Source organism: Candoia aspera, chromosome 4, assembly GCF_035149785.1.
Source record: "Candoia aspera isolate rCanAsp1 chromosome 4, rCanAsp1.hap2, whole genome shotgun sequence".
Taxonomy (NCBI): Eukaryota; Metazoa; Chordata; class Lepidosauria; order Squamata; family Boidae; genus Candoia; species Candoia aspera.
The window spans coordinates 101,646,048-101,662,541 of record NC_086156.1 but is presented as its reverse complement, the minus strand read 5'-3'; the positions used below and the strand labels follow the sequence as shown (position 1 = coordinate 101,662,541).

Sequence of the window (16,494 nt, the reverse complement as noted above, 5' to 3'; positions counted from 1 at the left end):
TCTCTTGAGCCGAGGGTTGCGCATGCGCTGTCCCGCTTCCCGTCTTCCTTTTTACTGGGCTATGCCCAGCCTCCTAAAACCGTTTTTTAAATTTCAAATTTTATTTTGCCTGTTTTCATACATCCCTAGAGATACAAAACTGTTACGAGTGACAAAAAAGACCTGGACATGCAAAAAAAAACATGGAAAGGGGCAGAAGGCGCCGCCCTAGCCCTTGAGCATTTGTGTGGTAAAAATTATGAGAGATTCGTTCTCTAATGTATCTAATCGAAATACATAAAACTTAGGTATCTGTGGAAAATTCGTTCAATGTCAAATCGAAAGTGTTAATAAGAATGGAGGGTCTTTTATCACACCCCTCCCACCTACTGCATCGCTTTTGTTCCGAATTCACCACGTTTTACTGCGCACGCGTATCTTCTCCCAACGCCCTTTCGTTCCAATGCGCGTGCGGAAATGTCCGTTCTGGTTTGTTTTTTTACCCCCCCTTCCTTCGCACTGCGCAAGAGCACGCCGCACTTGCAGAAGCCGATGCGCACGCGCAGAGGCAAACGTTTGTTTCCTCTCCTTTCTCCCATTGGTCTGCTTCCCGTTCCGGGGCGGGCTTAGCGCCAAATACAAACGGAGTTTGGGAACCGCCTTTGTGGTGGGTGAAGCGGCTTGGACGTGGGAAGGGTGAGTGCAATGGGTGGATGAGGCACTTACTTTTTTGAAACTAGTACTTGGAAGGAAAGCCCGTTTTAGATGTTTGGAAAGGAACCCGAGTCCCATCAAAAGCCTCCTGTTTGCAAAACAGGACTCCGTCCCGACATCAGACGCGTCCAAAATGAAGGCAGTTCCCATTAGGCTGCCTGATGCAAGTTTCATTGCCATTCCGTTATTTCTGAATTTACGTTTCCTTTTCCTTGCCCACTTCTTATAATACCCCTCTCATAGCATGCTTCAGTGGAAATGTATGATTGTAAGTTTCCAGTTAATTATTTCAAAAAGTGTTTTTCGATCAAACGAATAAAACATTACTTAGGCCATTGATATTAAATTCTGAATAGGTTAATATCCTGTGAACAATAGAATTTTATTTCTGCTATTCTTACTTCCAAGGTGCCCAAGATAGTTTGGGAGGGTGATGCCTTAAAATGATCACAATAAAACCAAAAGTGTTTAAGTTTGTTTTTTTTTAAAAAAGAGAAATTAAGTAAATAATAGGTAAGTGTAAAGGCAGCCTGGTTTCAGTGCAGTTGTCCTATAAATGACTGGATGAATAAGAATGGCCTCAGTTTTCTGAAGTCAGGTATGGGGCATTCTTTTCTCAGCAGATATTTCCATAATTAGGCCCCTGACATTCTCAGTCATTATGTAATGTACCAGTGGGATCATAGCTAGGACCTCTCTCACCTTTTTAAAACTGCTTAGGGCCTTAAAAAAATTGATGCCATTGCCTTATGTTGATCCTCCATTGGATATTGTAGTATATACATTGGCTAATACGTTTGTTCAATCCTGTACTTTTTCTCCATAGGCATTCATGACAACCCATCAGCAATTGAGACGGACTGACTTCCGGCGCCCTGCTAATGCCCCCGAGCAAGTACGGGTTTGTGTACGACTGCGTCCAGGTGTGGGAACTGGACAAGGCCAGGATGCTCCATGTGTACGAGGTGTGGATTCCCACTCCTTGGAAATTATCAACTGGAGGAATGAGATGGAGACTATGAATTACAAGTGAGTTGGGTAGGGGGTTCAGAAGATCTGACTGACTCTTAGTGGGCCTAATTTTCCACAGGGAGCTAATTTTGAAGTGTCCCTATATGAGCAATGATAGGCTTTTCCTTCTGGGTCATGCTACTTATTATGATTTGCCTCTTCACATGCACATGCTATGGGGATGAGCTGCTGGGATGCATTATGTGGACATGCCAACAGTCTGTTATGGTTCAAAGCTGCAAGACAAAAGAGTGCAAAGCCTTGCTGCCTTAGCTCAGAATAAAATGCCTGAGATGCGTACGAACATATATGTGGGAATGGGTTTTTTTTGATATCAGTGGATATATGAAGGTAGTTAACTTGGTGCCTTTCTATAAGCATCAGCAAGCATGTCTAATTGCAAAGGAGTGTGGGAGTTGCAGACAGGTTATATACTTTTGTGTTAAGGAGAAACTTTTTATAGCTGGATTTGCTGCTCCATTCCCAAAGACTGCTAAAGAAAAACTACTAGTTTTTCAGAGAAGCCAGTAGGCCTCTGTCCCACATTCCTTTCACATTCACACACACTCTCCACCAGGTTTGATGCGTTTTATGGTGAGGCAGCCACCCAACATGATGTCTACATGGGGTCAGTTCAGCCTGTCTTACACCATCTGCTGGAGGGGCAGAATGCCAGCATATTGGCTTATGGACCAACTGGAGCAGGTGAATATAAGGCAGCACTACAAAGAAACCAGATGAGCCCAGAGGAGTTGGGGTGACCTGGGGGAAAGAACTGGGCTAAGAGGGGATGATGGTGTTATGCTGTTCTCATCTTGTCTCTTGCCAAATGGTAGGCAAGACGCACACCATGTTGGGGAATCCAGATCAGCCAGGAGTGATCCCTCGAGCTGTTCGAGATGTCTTGAAGATGACAAGGGATGCTACAGGAGATAAATGCAAATACTCAGTCTCTATGTCCTATCTGGAAATCTATCAAGAAAAGGTAAACATGGATGGTTTACACAATTGTGCAGAACAATGGAATTTCTTCTGGGAAGAAGGGGGCTTAAAACCTAACAGGAGTAAAAAGCCAGAGGTGTGGGAGAGAGCATGGCCGACTGATCACAGCAAGTGATTCTGTTGATGGATGCACATGTGGGCTTTCATTACCTTGTCATACTGCATTTAGGATTTATTGCCGCTTTTAATCATGGAAAATGTGTTGGATGTAAATAGTGCTACCTCTTGTTTACCGATGGGTATAGGAAGCCGTGGATAATCTTTTTTCTACTTTCATTCAAGGATAATTTGTTTCAACACGTGGGGAGGACTGAAGCAAGGGGCAGGTGGAGTCAGAGCCCAGACTGAGCAGGGATAGGCATTCAAACACAATTTTTCTCTTTCTGATATTCCTCACATTTCCATTCTTTTCTGATAACTTTGCCTGTCCCTCTCTCCCCCAAGTAGTAAACTGCGAATTAGGAATAGATACTTCCTGCGGAAGAGAATACGTGTAGCTCAGGATTGGATAATACATTGATGATGCTATCTAGACTCGTAAAAAAAATGTCTGCAGGAAAACAGTCAAGCTCAGAGAACACAAAGAACCTAAGATGGTCTCTTATCAAAAATCTCAACTGGTCTCTTGAAGGGAGATTTTGAAGCTAGGCTAAGAATCTGATTAAAGTAGACCGTGAAGCCTCTGCAGCCTTAAGACTGCCAGCTGCCCACCCTGGCCTGGGAGATTGGCAGGTTGACTGGTGGTGCAACATTTATCTCTCACCTCATTCTGCCATTCTGTGGCTCCCCCAGAGAGGCCTCTATGTTCTGATGCTGCCCCCCTGCCCTGCCCTTCCAGTGTTCCATGTGGGCCCTGGCTGGAGCTGTTTCAGCTCCAAAGGTTGATGAGGAACTGAGGCATGACTTGTGTGGAGGAGCAGGTGGCCAAGGGACTCTTGCAAAGGAGAAAGAAAAAAGAGAACAAAAGCTTAAGGACTAGAGGAAGGCAGAAGAGAGTTAATGGCAACAGAGAGAGTGGAAGAGGGGAAAGGCATGTGAAGAAAAGACAGTGGAGAGAGAAAGGTGTGGGAACTGGTAGTTCTCAAGATTTTGTCGGGTTCCAGCTGTCATTAGCCCCAGTTCTGATGGCCACTGTTGGAGGATTACTGTTGTCATGGCAACAACAGAAGTCTGAAAGTGAGTGCTAAGGAGAAAAAAAGCCTCTGGTCTCTGAAGCAGAATAAGCAGGGAAAAGGCTCATCTGAGCAAGGACTGAAGAGGAAAACAAGAAACCAATCTAAAATTGATTCGGGATCGTGCCAGTTGAGAGACACTATTTTTAAAAAAGTTTTTTAAAAGACTTAAAAATCAGTGTCCAGATTACTGGCCTTTGGAAAAATGTCCTTGCTGGGATCCATCAGCTTATCTGGGGGAAAGACAGACAGGGAGTCAGAAGGAGGGGTCGCAGTTCTATATCCACCACCCAAACTAGGGTTTTTCCTCCATTCCTCAGGTTTTGGACCTCCTTCAGCCCTCCCTCCGAGACTTGCCTATCCGGGAGGATCGTAACCACAACATCCTGGTGCCAGACTTGACACAGAAAGAGATTGCTAACTTTGCAGACTTTGAAAGCCATTTTCTGCCTGCGAGCAGCAACCGAACTGTGGCATCGACTCAGCTGAACCAGCGCTCAAGCCGCAGTCACGCTGTATTGCTGGTTCAGGTGAACCAGATCCAGGGCTGGCTAACATATGCTCACCGGGCGGCAAAGCTGTGCCTGATCGACTTAGCGGGCTCAGAGGACAATCGACGAACAGGCAACAAAGGCCTACGCCTGAAAGAGAGCGGAGCCATCAACAACTCCCTCTTTGTACTCAGCAAGGTGGTTGATGCCCTTAATCAGGGTTTGCCTCGAGTTCCCTATAGAGACAGCAAGCTGACCCGTCTGCTGCAGGTAGCTGGGAATTTTTTTTTTCTGGAAGGGCAAAGGTTTTGGTGTCAAGGGCTGATCTTTTCCTCTGGAATATCTTTTTCTTCTAGGACTCTCTGGGAGGTAGTGCCCACAGCTTGATTATTGCAAACATTGCTCCAGAGAAGAAGTACTACTTTGACACCCTCACGAGCCTCAACTTTGCTGCAAAGTCCAAACAAGTTGTGAATAAACCCTTCACCCAGAAAGCCCTGCCAGCAACCGGTAAGTCAGGAGAGTGAAATCTGGGCTTCTGGGGAAGGAGTGTTGGGAATTCTGGAAGTCTGACAGTTTGGAAGGCACCAAGTTGCAGAAGGCTGCACTTCAGCACTTGAACCTTCCATGATTAAATGAGAAAATTTTGATATTAATTGCTCTACCCACAAAGGCTAGCCAGGTGGTGGTAGTGTAGGGCCAGACCTCTTCATCATGGCACCTACAGTCTAGAACACTTTCCCAAGGTCTACCCCAACTCTTAATGGATGTACTAAAGGAGAAGATGTTCCAAAAGGTTGAGATACAAAAAAGTTAATTGAATCTAAACCTGCCAATATAGGTCGTAGGAGACCAGGAAAGTCTGAGGAGACTGGCACTCTGAGCAACCAATCAGGAGCAGGAAGGCCTCCTCCTTTCTCAGGTGAGCTCATGAAAGGGGAGGAGGGCCTGCTTCATTTTACCTTCCATTATGGGGAGGTGGGATCTTTCTTCAGTCTGCTTCCCTCCAGGTACAAAACACATAGCCATCTGGTGCAGCGTTTCTCAACTAGGGCTGAGAGGTCCCTAGGGGTTCTGCGAGAGATTCTAATTGGGAAAAAAATCGTTTTTTGAACTTCACATGCAATGCAATGTGACTGCGTTACTCACAGTGATGGCAATGCTTACATAGTGCAATTCAGCTGCTGGCCTGCCGATTTGCTGTTGTAAAACGTGGATTGGGTAGGTTAGAAGTGAAGTGTATCGTTAAGTTTTCGTTTTATTTTTTTGTGATGTTTATGCAGAGGTTCCTTGGGATCTGAACATTATTTCAAAGATTCCTCCTGGGTAAAAAGGTTGAGAAAGGCTGGTTTAGAGAAATGTAGCATTAGATGCATGTTCCAATAGATTTGTCAGAGCTGTCTTTCTGTCCTTAGTCCTATTTTGTTCAGACTGTATTGTGTAAATTCCTACCTGAAAGAATTGGGTGTAAGTTAAAGACTGGGATCCATGAAATTTTCTTTTGTTTTTTTCCCTCCCCTTGTCTTAATTTCTCAAGTAGCTCCTTGACCTTAGTTTATATCAGTGTTTCTCAACCTTGGCAAGTTTAAGATGGGTGGACTTCAACCCCTAGAATTCCCCAGCCAGCAATGCTGGCTGGGGAATTCTGGGAGTTGAAGTCCACCCATCTTAAACTTGCCAAGGTTGAGAAACACTGATCCAAATAATAAACAATGTGTATCTTTTCCTGAACATTCTGACAGGGAGCTCACCCTACCATGTATCACAGCCACTTTGCTAGCTATAGAAAAGCAAGAAAGAAGTTCCACTTGCTTCCTCCTGAGTGGAGAGTGGGATTTTCCCAATAGAATTGTGGTGGCAGTGACCAAACTGACCTCCCCCGCAAGCAAGATTGTGAGAAGGTGTGATAGTAGGAATTGTGGGGGAAGAGTTAACCCACCCTCGCACCCTTGCCTGAAGAAGCCATGGGACCATTCTACCAAATTACAGCAGGTTTCAGATATCCAGTAAAAATAGCCTTATTTTCCTGCTGTGACTGGGAAGTAACTTTAATGAAGTTTCCTGTCATGGAAAGAAAGAATTTTCCAAAATGTGGCAGACGAGGCCCAGATGGACATTTGAAGCTTATTTATTTGATCTGTTACCCACTGCAGTCAAACAACTCTTGTCAGATAACAAGAGGGGTCTTAGCTCATTTGTCAAGGACTGAAAAAGAGGCTCAGATGACCCTGCTTCAGTCGACTTGCTCATAAAAGAGGGCTTGAGTATATTTATCCACGTTCCAAGATTCTGTAACCTGACTGCTTTTTCTTTGCAATAAAACTGACTGATGAGACTTTATATGAACCTGACTTCCTTGATTAGGCATTGTTGGCTTGACTATATCCTTAGCTGGGTTGTGCTTCTGCTGCTATAGCCTGTGGGGCCATATAATGCTATATTGTAGTTTCCAGGCACCAGTTGAGAGCAACTTCCTGGCAAGTTCTTCCATCCTACCTCCTCTCATAGTCTCAAAACAGCAAATCAAAACAAAAATAGTATGTTGTCTTTTACAGATCCATTTTGCTGGCATATCTTAATGTTATTCTTTTTCTGACACATGATGGGATGATTTTCAGCAGTGTACATCACAAAGGGCAAAATCATAATGTAAGAAGATGCCGGGTTCCTTCTAAAAGCGGCCAATGGAGTTGGGGAGTAGGGAAGAGACAGATTTTGAGCATCTGACATTTGCATCAAAAGACAAATGGCTAAGTTCGGACAAGGCTCTAAATTGCAAACAAGCCAGCTGCATTTTAGCCTACAGAGTTGTATAAAGCAAACCCACATACTTAGTTTTATAGTTCAGCATATCATGCAAAGCCAGGAACTGAAATGATTGAATAAACCATGACTGCTGGGCAGAGCTACCTTCTTCTCCTTCCACAGACAGCAAGAGGCCTTGTCTAGGCTTCGGTGGTGCAGGCCCTGAGGCCAAGAGACCTTGCCTGCCCGAAGAACAGCCACAGCCACTTGAGGAGAAGTCACTCAGGTGAGTCGCCCGGCACTTTGGAGATATTGGTGCAGTATGGTGCTTCCATGCCAGAGGGCCAGGCCACCCTCCAAATGCTGAACTGAGGAGGGATTGTTGCTCTGGCTGGTTTGTTGGAACCTGAGTGGGGTGGAATCGGACATGTGACTGGTCTTTTCCTGTACTAGTTCTTTGCTGCCTCTGGAGAATCTCGAGCCCGCTGTGGCTGAACGACTGCTACGACTAGAGGCCTTGGAGAAGGAGCGCTTGGGGAGCCACGCGTTGCCCCTGCTTAACACGCCACGCAGGGAGCGCTTGAACGTTCTGAGACTGCTGGATGAGACACGCCGTGAGCTGAAGGTCTTTATGTTGTGTTTCCATTGTTCTGCTTTGATGTGAGTGTATATGAGTAATAGGAATGCGATGTTTAGTTGGATGCTCTGATCAAATTGGTTAAAGGGTGTTTTGATGGATTAAAAAACTGCCCCTGATTCACCAGATTTTTAGAAGAATGCTGGGTTTAGTTATTTTTTTTTTAAATAGTAGGATTCACCCATACTGAAGATCGAGCAGAGTTTAACACGGCCTTTAAACAGAGGTACTTATTTTCTCTTTCACATAGGAAGGAATGTTTCTGCTGAGTTGAAGCTTTTTAAAATAAAAGGAATGTGTGTGTTGTCTCCAAAGCCAGTGTGTGAGTCACAAATGGATTCATCTGACTGAAAATCATGAGCCCCTAAACATTTCCTTTCATCTGATAATTGCTCTTTTCTCTCTCTTGCCATTCTCACTTCTTTCTGCCAACTACTAAGGAAGCTAGCTACAAAGACTTTCCTCTGAGAAAGGTAGAACTTAAATCTATTGGCCCCAACAGCCCAATGGAATATATTACGATGTCTTCCTCACCCATCCTGCCAGCTGTATCTTGCTGGCCTTAAACCAATGATGAGAAATCTATGTCTCTCTAGACATTGCTGGACCGGATCTCCCACTAGCCTTGACCAATGGGCTACTCCTTGAAGAGTAGGATTTTGTAGATATCTGTTCTGTTCTGATCCTGAAGAAGTATTTCAGTGTCTGTCCCACTATGTTGGAAGTTCTTCTTTCCTGGAAGCTTATGAGAGCCAGAACACCTTCCAGAATTGTTCAGTTGTAGAAATGGTAGATGTTAAACTTCAAAGCGGTAAAAAATTTAACACATATTCTGATTTTTCTGCTGAGCATGTTAATCCTGTCCTGTTTACACACTCAGAAAAAGTAATCATATGGTACTACCTGTGTACACAGTAAGTGAGTAAGAGAGGGGAGAAGCCCTTAGAAGCAAAATATTGATAGAGGAGAGACCTGGAGGAAGAGAAAGGTGGGGGCCAAAGAAACAGATGCACAGGCCCAGGTTCATTTGAATGGAAGGAGAGATTAAACAAAAAGGGAGGGATTTGGTTAGAGCAGGTAACCTCAAGTAGATACCATGGTAGATGCTATCAATATAAATGAAATTCTATGCCTCTTAGGTGTTGAAGGGAGAGAGGTTCATACAAATAGAGGTGATGGCTGACTGCCATAAGATCATAGTTGAACGATTAGTCCAATGGTAGGCTTTCCTTTTCCTCAAAGACATGGATGTTTCTTCTCTCTCCTCTCCTGCACCTTAAACTGGCCCTTATTTTGCTCTTCTCCCACTTCTTCCAGAGTCTTAAAGAAAAGCAGCTAGAGATGGAAGCCCATTCTCTGAAGAAGAAAGACAGGGCACTTTTCTCCCGAGCTACAAAACCCCGGATACAGGCCACAGTACTGCCCCTCCAACAAGGTGAGAAGATTGGGAAGGTTTTTTGAAGGCAGGCCTCCCTTTTTCTCCTGTATTGCAAGGTCCCAACTTGCTTTCTTTTCCTATCTAGTGCAGACACCTGTCAAGTGTCAGGAAGAGGAGGAAGGTGTTGTTATCCTGAAACCAAAGAAGAGAGGCCGAAAGAGGAAGGTGCGTAAATAGATTTTGGCTCCATTTTGGTGAAGGACATGAAGGGTGGCAGAACTTTCTCCAGCCAATTTGATATACTGCAACACAGGTTTTTAAGGTAGCTTACGAACATATCTGAACAGAAGTATCTCCTGGGAAGGGGCAACTTCAACCTCTCAGTTGAGATTAGGACCCTATGTTCCCCAGATGTTCTGTTAGCTGCTAGCATCCTAAGCTGTGCTGATCGCAGCTAATAGGAACTGGGTGTGGAGCCATTTTTGGAGGGCCCATTCTTGGGGAAAGCTGGAATAGGGCACCTAATTGGTTCATGCAGGTTACTACCCGGGCCTGAGGGACCTTCCCATCTCCCTGTGCAAATGCGGGATTGAACCTTGGAATTTAGGCAACCAACGGTAGCTCCAAATACAGGGACCTTGGCTATGGTGTCTACGTGCAAGAGGTCCTTGTGCTCTCCTTTGAGGTCTGAACACACAATTGCCTAAAGAGACAGAATGTAATGATTGCCTATTCCAAAACAGTATCAGACTCACAGGCAAGAGTCAAGGATATCTGATTTATTAAAGAACAGTAAGCAGGATCACAGAGAAAGCTGAGAATGATGAAAGCATGCCAAATTCAAACTAAAAACCCTCGGTGCAAATGAGATCCCTCCCCCCGTAAAACCTTCCCAAGTTCACAATCGCAGGTGCTCCTAACGGTTTCTGATGGTCTGCGGGAAAAGTCCTTGAACAGAGCACATAACCCAAACACATTCCATTGTAATGAACACAGATACAGAGCTTGGTACAAGGTTTCACAGCAGCTCCCTCCCAAACAGAAACGCGCATCAGCGCCATGGCATGTGAAACGTTACGATGTATCAACATTGAAACAGTGAACATGACACAGAAAGATTATAAGACCAGCGGTACATACTAATGATTTCCTTGCTCTTAATTAACAGAGATGTACCCTGTGATCCAAGAACCTGCAGAATAATAATAAAAAGCTATTAATAGGGTGTGGCCACGTGCCGTTTTAAATTAAAATTTTGCGGAGTATGATCTGATGCACCCAATGTACTAAGTTGTGGTTTCCTGAATCATAGTTTGTTGACTATGCCACAGTTGGCTGGGCTCATAAACACAATAAGCAAAAACCCATGGCTTATACATTACACTAAGCCAGAAGGAGATAATCCAAACAATGGATTAGACAGTGTAGTGACCCAGCCTGTAAGGAAGAGGCAGCTGAACCAATTAGGTCACCAGAGTAGAAATCTTGCTGCCTTGCCATTCCAATGTACTCACTGGCCGTACATCCCCAAAACAAGATCTGATTGGTTCTGCTGCCTGCTACTCACGCTCTGGGGAGTGCTTGTGTCTGAAATAGTCTGGCAGCTTCAACAGCACAAGGTAGCTAGCAGGTGGAAGAGGTAGCTGTGCTGAAGTTTTGGCATTGGAGATGTGGATTTCCTGGAAAATCTGGCCAATGAGTATGAGTCGATTAGCATATTTGTCTCACTAGTCATAGTCTGCACAGGTATTAGGGCTACGTTGTTTGAGGTGCAGAAAAAGTCAAATCTGGCCTCTTTTATGAAGTTATTACCTTTACAGAAACTAAAAGCTCTGATATGTGAATAAAAATTATTTTTACTGAAATTTTGAAAAGAGCATTGGGCAATAGGAAATAAAATAATACGTAGTAGCAGTATTCTTTTCGCTTCTCAGTTTTTTTAGAACAATCCCCTACAAAACATGTCATTCAATTTTGAATCTGCCAAAGGTTCCTGAAGTAGAATATTTTCCACTGCAAAACATTACCCTACATCTTTAGTTAATATTGTTATACTGGTACTAAATAAAGGCAGGTCAGGTCAGTCTGGGCAATGGGGGAGCAGCCCCCAGACGTAACTTTATCCAGGAACTTCTTGCACCTGATAGTGCCTCTAGGTATTGTCATTGTTTTAGTGCCCAGGGAACTGAGGAACAGGCAGGCCAGGAGAATCAAGGGTCGGTCAGTAGCCCTCCAATCATTGTGGGGTCAACAGATGTCTAACAGTGTATTCTGATGTAGTCAAATTGGTTTTGCTAGTGGATAATCAGTCTTTTGGGGGAAAGTTCTCAGCAGATCTCACAACTTAGACCAGTATTTCTCAACCTCAGGAACTTTGAGATGTGCAGGCTTCAACTTCCAGAATTCCCCAGCCAGCATGGGAATTGAAGTGAAGTCCGCACATCTCAAAGTTGCCAAGGTTGAGAAACATTGGCTTAGACAATCATATCTTCGCCATGATTCTTGTTGATATTAATAAGGGATGGGAGTTGATAAATGGCTATATAAAAGGGGAGGGTGGCTTAAAAAGGCTGTTGCAACAGCTGGTCACTCTCTCTTTCCATGTTTGTTCTCCAGACTTCAGCCCTCGACTCTGAAAACAAGGCTCCCCCTGAGTGGGAGGTGGAGGTCCGTCCGGACCTGCTGGCTCATAGCAAGGCTAATATCCTGTCCCTCCTGAACTCAGGTTCTGTGAAGGATCTGATGGCCCTACACTGCATTGGCAAGAAAAAGGCGCAGCTCATTGTGAGCTGGAGAGACCTGCATGGATCCTTTGAGAAGGTTTGTGGACTCAGAGGGCAGAGCGGACCATTTGGAACATATCGCTGATCCCTAATTTTTCACCCAAGACAAGCAACTTATTATCGGAGCCCCACAATTTTAATAACCACCACCACCACCACCACCACCCAATTCCATTAATCACATGTTACAGCCATTGTATGCCAGTTTTCTTTGTTTTGGGCTTGGAAATCATAAAGGTAACATCTACTTAAGTATGTGATGCCTAACAGTGCTTTGTTTGTAGATAGGTAAAGGTAAAGGTTTCCCTTGACGTAAAGTCCAGTCGTGTCCGACTCTAGGGGGCGGTGCTCATCTCCGTTTCAAAGCCTTGGAGCCGGCGTTGTCCATAGGACACTTCCGGGTCATGTGGCCAGCATGACTCACGGAACGCCGTTACCTTCCCGCCGAAGCGGTACCAATTAATCTACTCACATTTGCATGTTTTCGAACTGCTTGGTGTGCAGAAGCTGGGACAAGCAACGGGAGCTCACCCCGCCGCGATAGGCTGTTGTAAATTGTTCCAAATTTAGACAATCCAGATTCTATGTCCTCATGGTATTGTACTTGGTGCCATAATAATAATAATAATACCACCACTGTTGATTTCTTCCAAATGTTTGCAATCTTTATTTGCAAATTGGAATATTTTGTAATCCTTTCCAATTTCTCCTTCTCCTCGCTTTTAAGGACCATGAGGGGCATGGAAGTGCTGCAGTGGAAGTTTTGCCCTTTCCCCCTGAAAATAGGTGATCAGTATGATAAGCCTTTAGTACAGTGCTTTCTCAACCGTGGCAACTTGAAGATGTGTGGACTTCAACTTCCAGAATTCCCCAGCCAGCCTTGTTGGCTGAGGAATTCTGGGAGTTGAAGTCCACACATCTTAGTTGTTAAGGATGAGAAACACTGCTCTCGTATAATTCATATCCTTTTATTGACATTGCATTGCAACAAAGACAATTTAGCTACCACAACTTGGCCATTTTGGTGGCGCTATTTTAGCGGGAGCTCCAAGGACTATAGCGATGAGGCTGTGAGTTGCCCAGTGTGTTCTAAATGATGGGCTGCACCTTACTGTATTGCTTTTCTTTTTTTCTTTTTATCAGGTACAGGACCTTGAGAAAATTCATGGTATTACAGCTAAGCGAATAGACTCTTTTATGAAGGTATGCATTAAGTTTGTACTCAGAACAGAGGAGGATTATCTACAGGTTATCTAATGTAGTTGGATCAGAATTCCAATTAGCAGTGTGGCCGGTGGGTGGGGATGATGGAAGTTGTCACTCAACATCTGGAAAGTCACTGTTTTCCCATCTTTATGTAAGGGTTTTTTTAAATAGGATGTAACATGAATATTCTATTCCATTATAGAATCCCAATTTATTCCAGCTTCTACATTTGTGAGTTAATCAGCATTAAAGTATTAACACAAAGAAAAATAATGGTAATCAGTGGGACCAAATGGCTGCAAAGAAGTATATAGTTTCTTATTCAAGGCCAGGAAAGTTACAAGCTTCATAATTTGCTAACAAAAACAATTCTGCCTTTTAATGAGAAGTGATCTAGCATATCGTTTGATTGCTCTGGAAATACTGCCCATGATTCCTTTCTACTATAAAGCAAAGTTTGCCTCCCTTACCAGCAGCAGAGGAAGGACTGAGTGGTTCTCCACCAGCTCCATTCACTTTCCTAGACAGAATTCCTTGCCACCTATAGTGACTAGGTTAGTAATTATACGTATTCTTAGTTAACGTATCGTTTGTGACTGCTCTATCTATGGCTTGATACTACAGTGGCTGAGTTTCCATGTTCTAGTAAGGGACAATTCCCGATTTATCAGTGGCATTTGGTGGATTATGAAACCATTATGTGCATGAGCTATAACGACAGCAACCCTTTGGTTGCTCAATCAAGTTAGCAAACAGGAAACTGTAAATTAAGAGTACCTTTCCATTGTATTTCAACCTAAGACTATGGTTACCCCAGGAGAAATTAGATGCTAGAGTAAAACCAGGTCTTAGTTGACATACGAATCCTGGCTTATTTGGGATTGTCCCGGATTGGAAAGCAGTGGAGGCTGTGTTCCATGCAGCATCTTTATTTATTTAACTCACATGAAAAAGGGAACAAATGGATAAAAACGAAACAAACAGGAACAGGGCACAAAGAGAGACAGTTGTGTACTGTCTACTGTGTATTGGTCATGCTTAAAGCAGACTTGCTGAAATTAATTACACCTTTGTTAGTCATCACTAACTTGATCCACTGTAATTGGTGGATCTATTCTCAGCTTGGATGCATCTGGATCCAGACTGCAGCAGGGGAAGCTTCTATGAGAATGAAAACTGATTTCTTCCAGATAGGTTAATAGAGAATGGGTTCTTGGATCTGTCCTGAATGACCCAGTTGGACACACTACTAAAGGAAGCTTCCGTCATAGAGGTAGTCAAGCAATGCCTATTGATGGAACAGTTCAGTCAGTGGCTACTTTTGTGTATCTGTGGTCAATATAGGCTTAATATTGCTCTTTTGCAATTTTCCAGGCAAATATCCTCAACTTTCTTGGAAACTCTCAGTAACGACTGGCACTGTGAAACTGCTTTCCCTGCACCAGGCTGCTTTTTTTTAAAATAACATAGCTTATATGTTTATTTTTATTTAACTAATACAAGTATTTAGCTATATTACATGTGTAAATTTTAGCACAATATTTTAATGATTACATTGCTCACACTTAGCTAATTTTCACTGGGAACAGCCCAGCATTCACAACTATCAAAACATCAACGTTCTACATAAAGAAGTGGGGAGTATCTTCAGTGAAGGAATAAGGAAAAATGATGGATTTCAAGTTTTAGACAATGCTGTCTCAGACTATTTCCTCACTTTTCAGTTTCCTTAGGTTTTGTGAAAGGTTCTGATCTTAAGCTAATTATGAGTATTATTCTAGAAGTTTGTGTACATTTTCCATCCTGTATTAAAGTTTGGGTGCAACCAACCTACAACAAAGTTTATTGTGTATTGAAAAAAGCACTGGCCCAGCTAACCAAGTTTTGTAGATGGAAAAGTTTGGAATATGTCCCCTAATGGTCAAGGGTAACATGCTTATGGGTTCCTTAGCTTTATTCTAGAGCAGTGTTTCTCAACTGTGGCAACTTTAAGCTGTGTAGACTTCAACTCCCAGAATTTCCCAGCCAGCAAGATTGGCTGGGGAATTCTGGGAGTCAAGTCCACACAACTTAAAGTTGCCAGGGCTGAGAAACACTGCTCTAGAGTCACAGTTGCTACTCTGCTGTGGGTTGTATGCTCTGGATTCACACAAATCAGTACAAATTTTCTTCAGACGATTTGACTACTAACTCCTGGGAAGCCAGTTCTTTTTAAACACCAATAAATTCTTGACTCAAATGATGCTTCCTGTTTAAGCTCTTTGCAGAACAATCAATCACAAAAAAACCAGGTGAGGCTTTAGTAAAACTGATCTGAAAGAATCTTGGCAAAGGAAGTATGGGTAATATATGAAAACAGAGGCAAAGCAATTTATTCTCATCTGAGAAGGGAAATACTTGGCATCTTAAAATTCACATATAGCATTTATTCACTTGCTAAAGCAAAGAAATACCAAGCTGTCTCAGTGGATTATACACTCCTGATTCTTGTTTACCATACTTCTCCCAGCCATCCTTCCAAGTTCAGCTAAACATGGCTGGCAAGGTTGTAATAAAATAGGATGGGATACATATTTCTGAGATTTGAGTTATAATGTCTTAGTGCTTCTGCTCCAAATGGTGCTATACAGAGGGAAACAGAGGTGCACACTATTATTCTTGATACAGATCCAGTGAGATGCTGCTACAGACCTGAAACTTAGTGTCCATGTGGCATTAGTCTTTGTAGCAATCAGTTTGGTACCAGATGTGTCCCAGCCTGTTGCTTTCCCTCTTGTCACCAATTTCTTTAAAATGATACTCTCCAACCAAATTCTCTTTGTTTCTTCCCACCAATCAAGGCCCTTCCACTGTTGATCTCATTCCGCTAAATTAAAGCATCAGTCAGCTGGAAAATAAAAAATGCTAGAGAAGCAGAGATTATTAATTTATAACAACAGCTACCAATGTTCCTAAAAGAGGCAGTTGGTCAGCTGTCAGGAAACCCAAAAGGAAGCCTATTAGTGTTCCTGTCCTGCTTTGGGGCTTCTCTGAAGCATTTTCTTGTTTGCTGCAGGAACTATGTTGGCCTTTGACCTAATCCAGTAAGATTTATGTTCTGTGAATGTTCCTCCTGCATATTGCTCATCTTGAAATTCAGGAACAAGGAAACATTCTTCTGTTCAGGTTATATATTTTTACTTATAACCTACTGAGGGCAGAACCAAACGTGGCAAAGGGAGGACACATGATTTTTTTCTATCTTTCTGCCACCCCATTTCTTCCTGCATCCTAGTATCTTGTTTTCTAAAAAATATGGTCTATAACCCCCAAAATCCATACCTTTGCCTTTAGATGAAAACTGATCACTGTAATCACTTTCCAATAACTTGCCCTA

The 16,494-nt window shown here is 43.2% G+C and overlaps 2 protein-coding genes across 3 annotated transcripts in view; one reads left to right on the top strand and one right to left on the bottom strand.

Moving 5' to 3' along the window:
- SPN (sialophorin) overlaps nt 1-16,494 on the bottom strand; it is a 344,473-nt gene that overhangs the window by 222,588 nt on the left and 105,391 nt on the right. The gene's annotated exons all lie outside the window — the stretch shown is intronic.
- On the top strand, nt 601-14,659 carry KIF22 (kinesin family member 22). Of its 2 annotated transcripts, XM_063301332.1 has the most exons (14): nt 601-675; nt 1,520-1,722; nt 2,282-2,409; nt 2,541-2,689; nt 4,199-4,639; nt 4,726-4,879; nt 5,211-5,286; nt 7,296-7,400; nt 7,568-7,739; nt 9,069-9,186; nt 9,275-9,354; nt 11,746-11,949; nt 13,056-13,115; nt 14,493-14,659. In XM_063301332.1, exons 2-14 carry the CDS (start codon nt 1,526-1,528, stop codon nt 14,526-14,528), a joined length of 1,920 nt encoding a protein of 639 aa, XP_063157402.1. In that variant the 5' UTR covers nt 601-675; nt 1,520-1,525; the 3' UTR covers nt 14,529-14,659. The 2 variants fall into 2 exon arrangements, with proteins under 2 accessions (XP_063157402.1, XP_063157401.1); XM_063301331.1 differs by lacking the exon at nt 14,493-14,659 and having other exon boundaries at nt 13,056-13,290.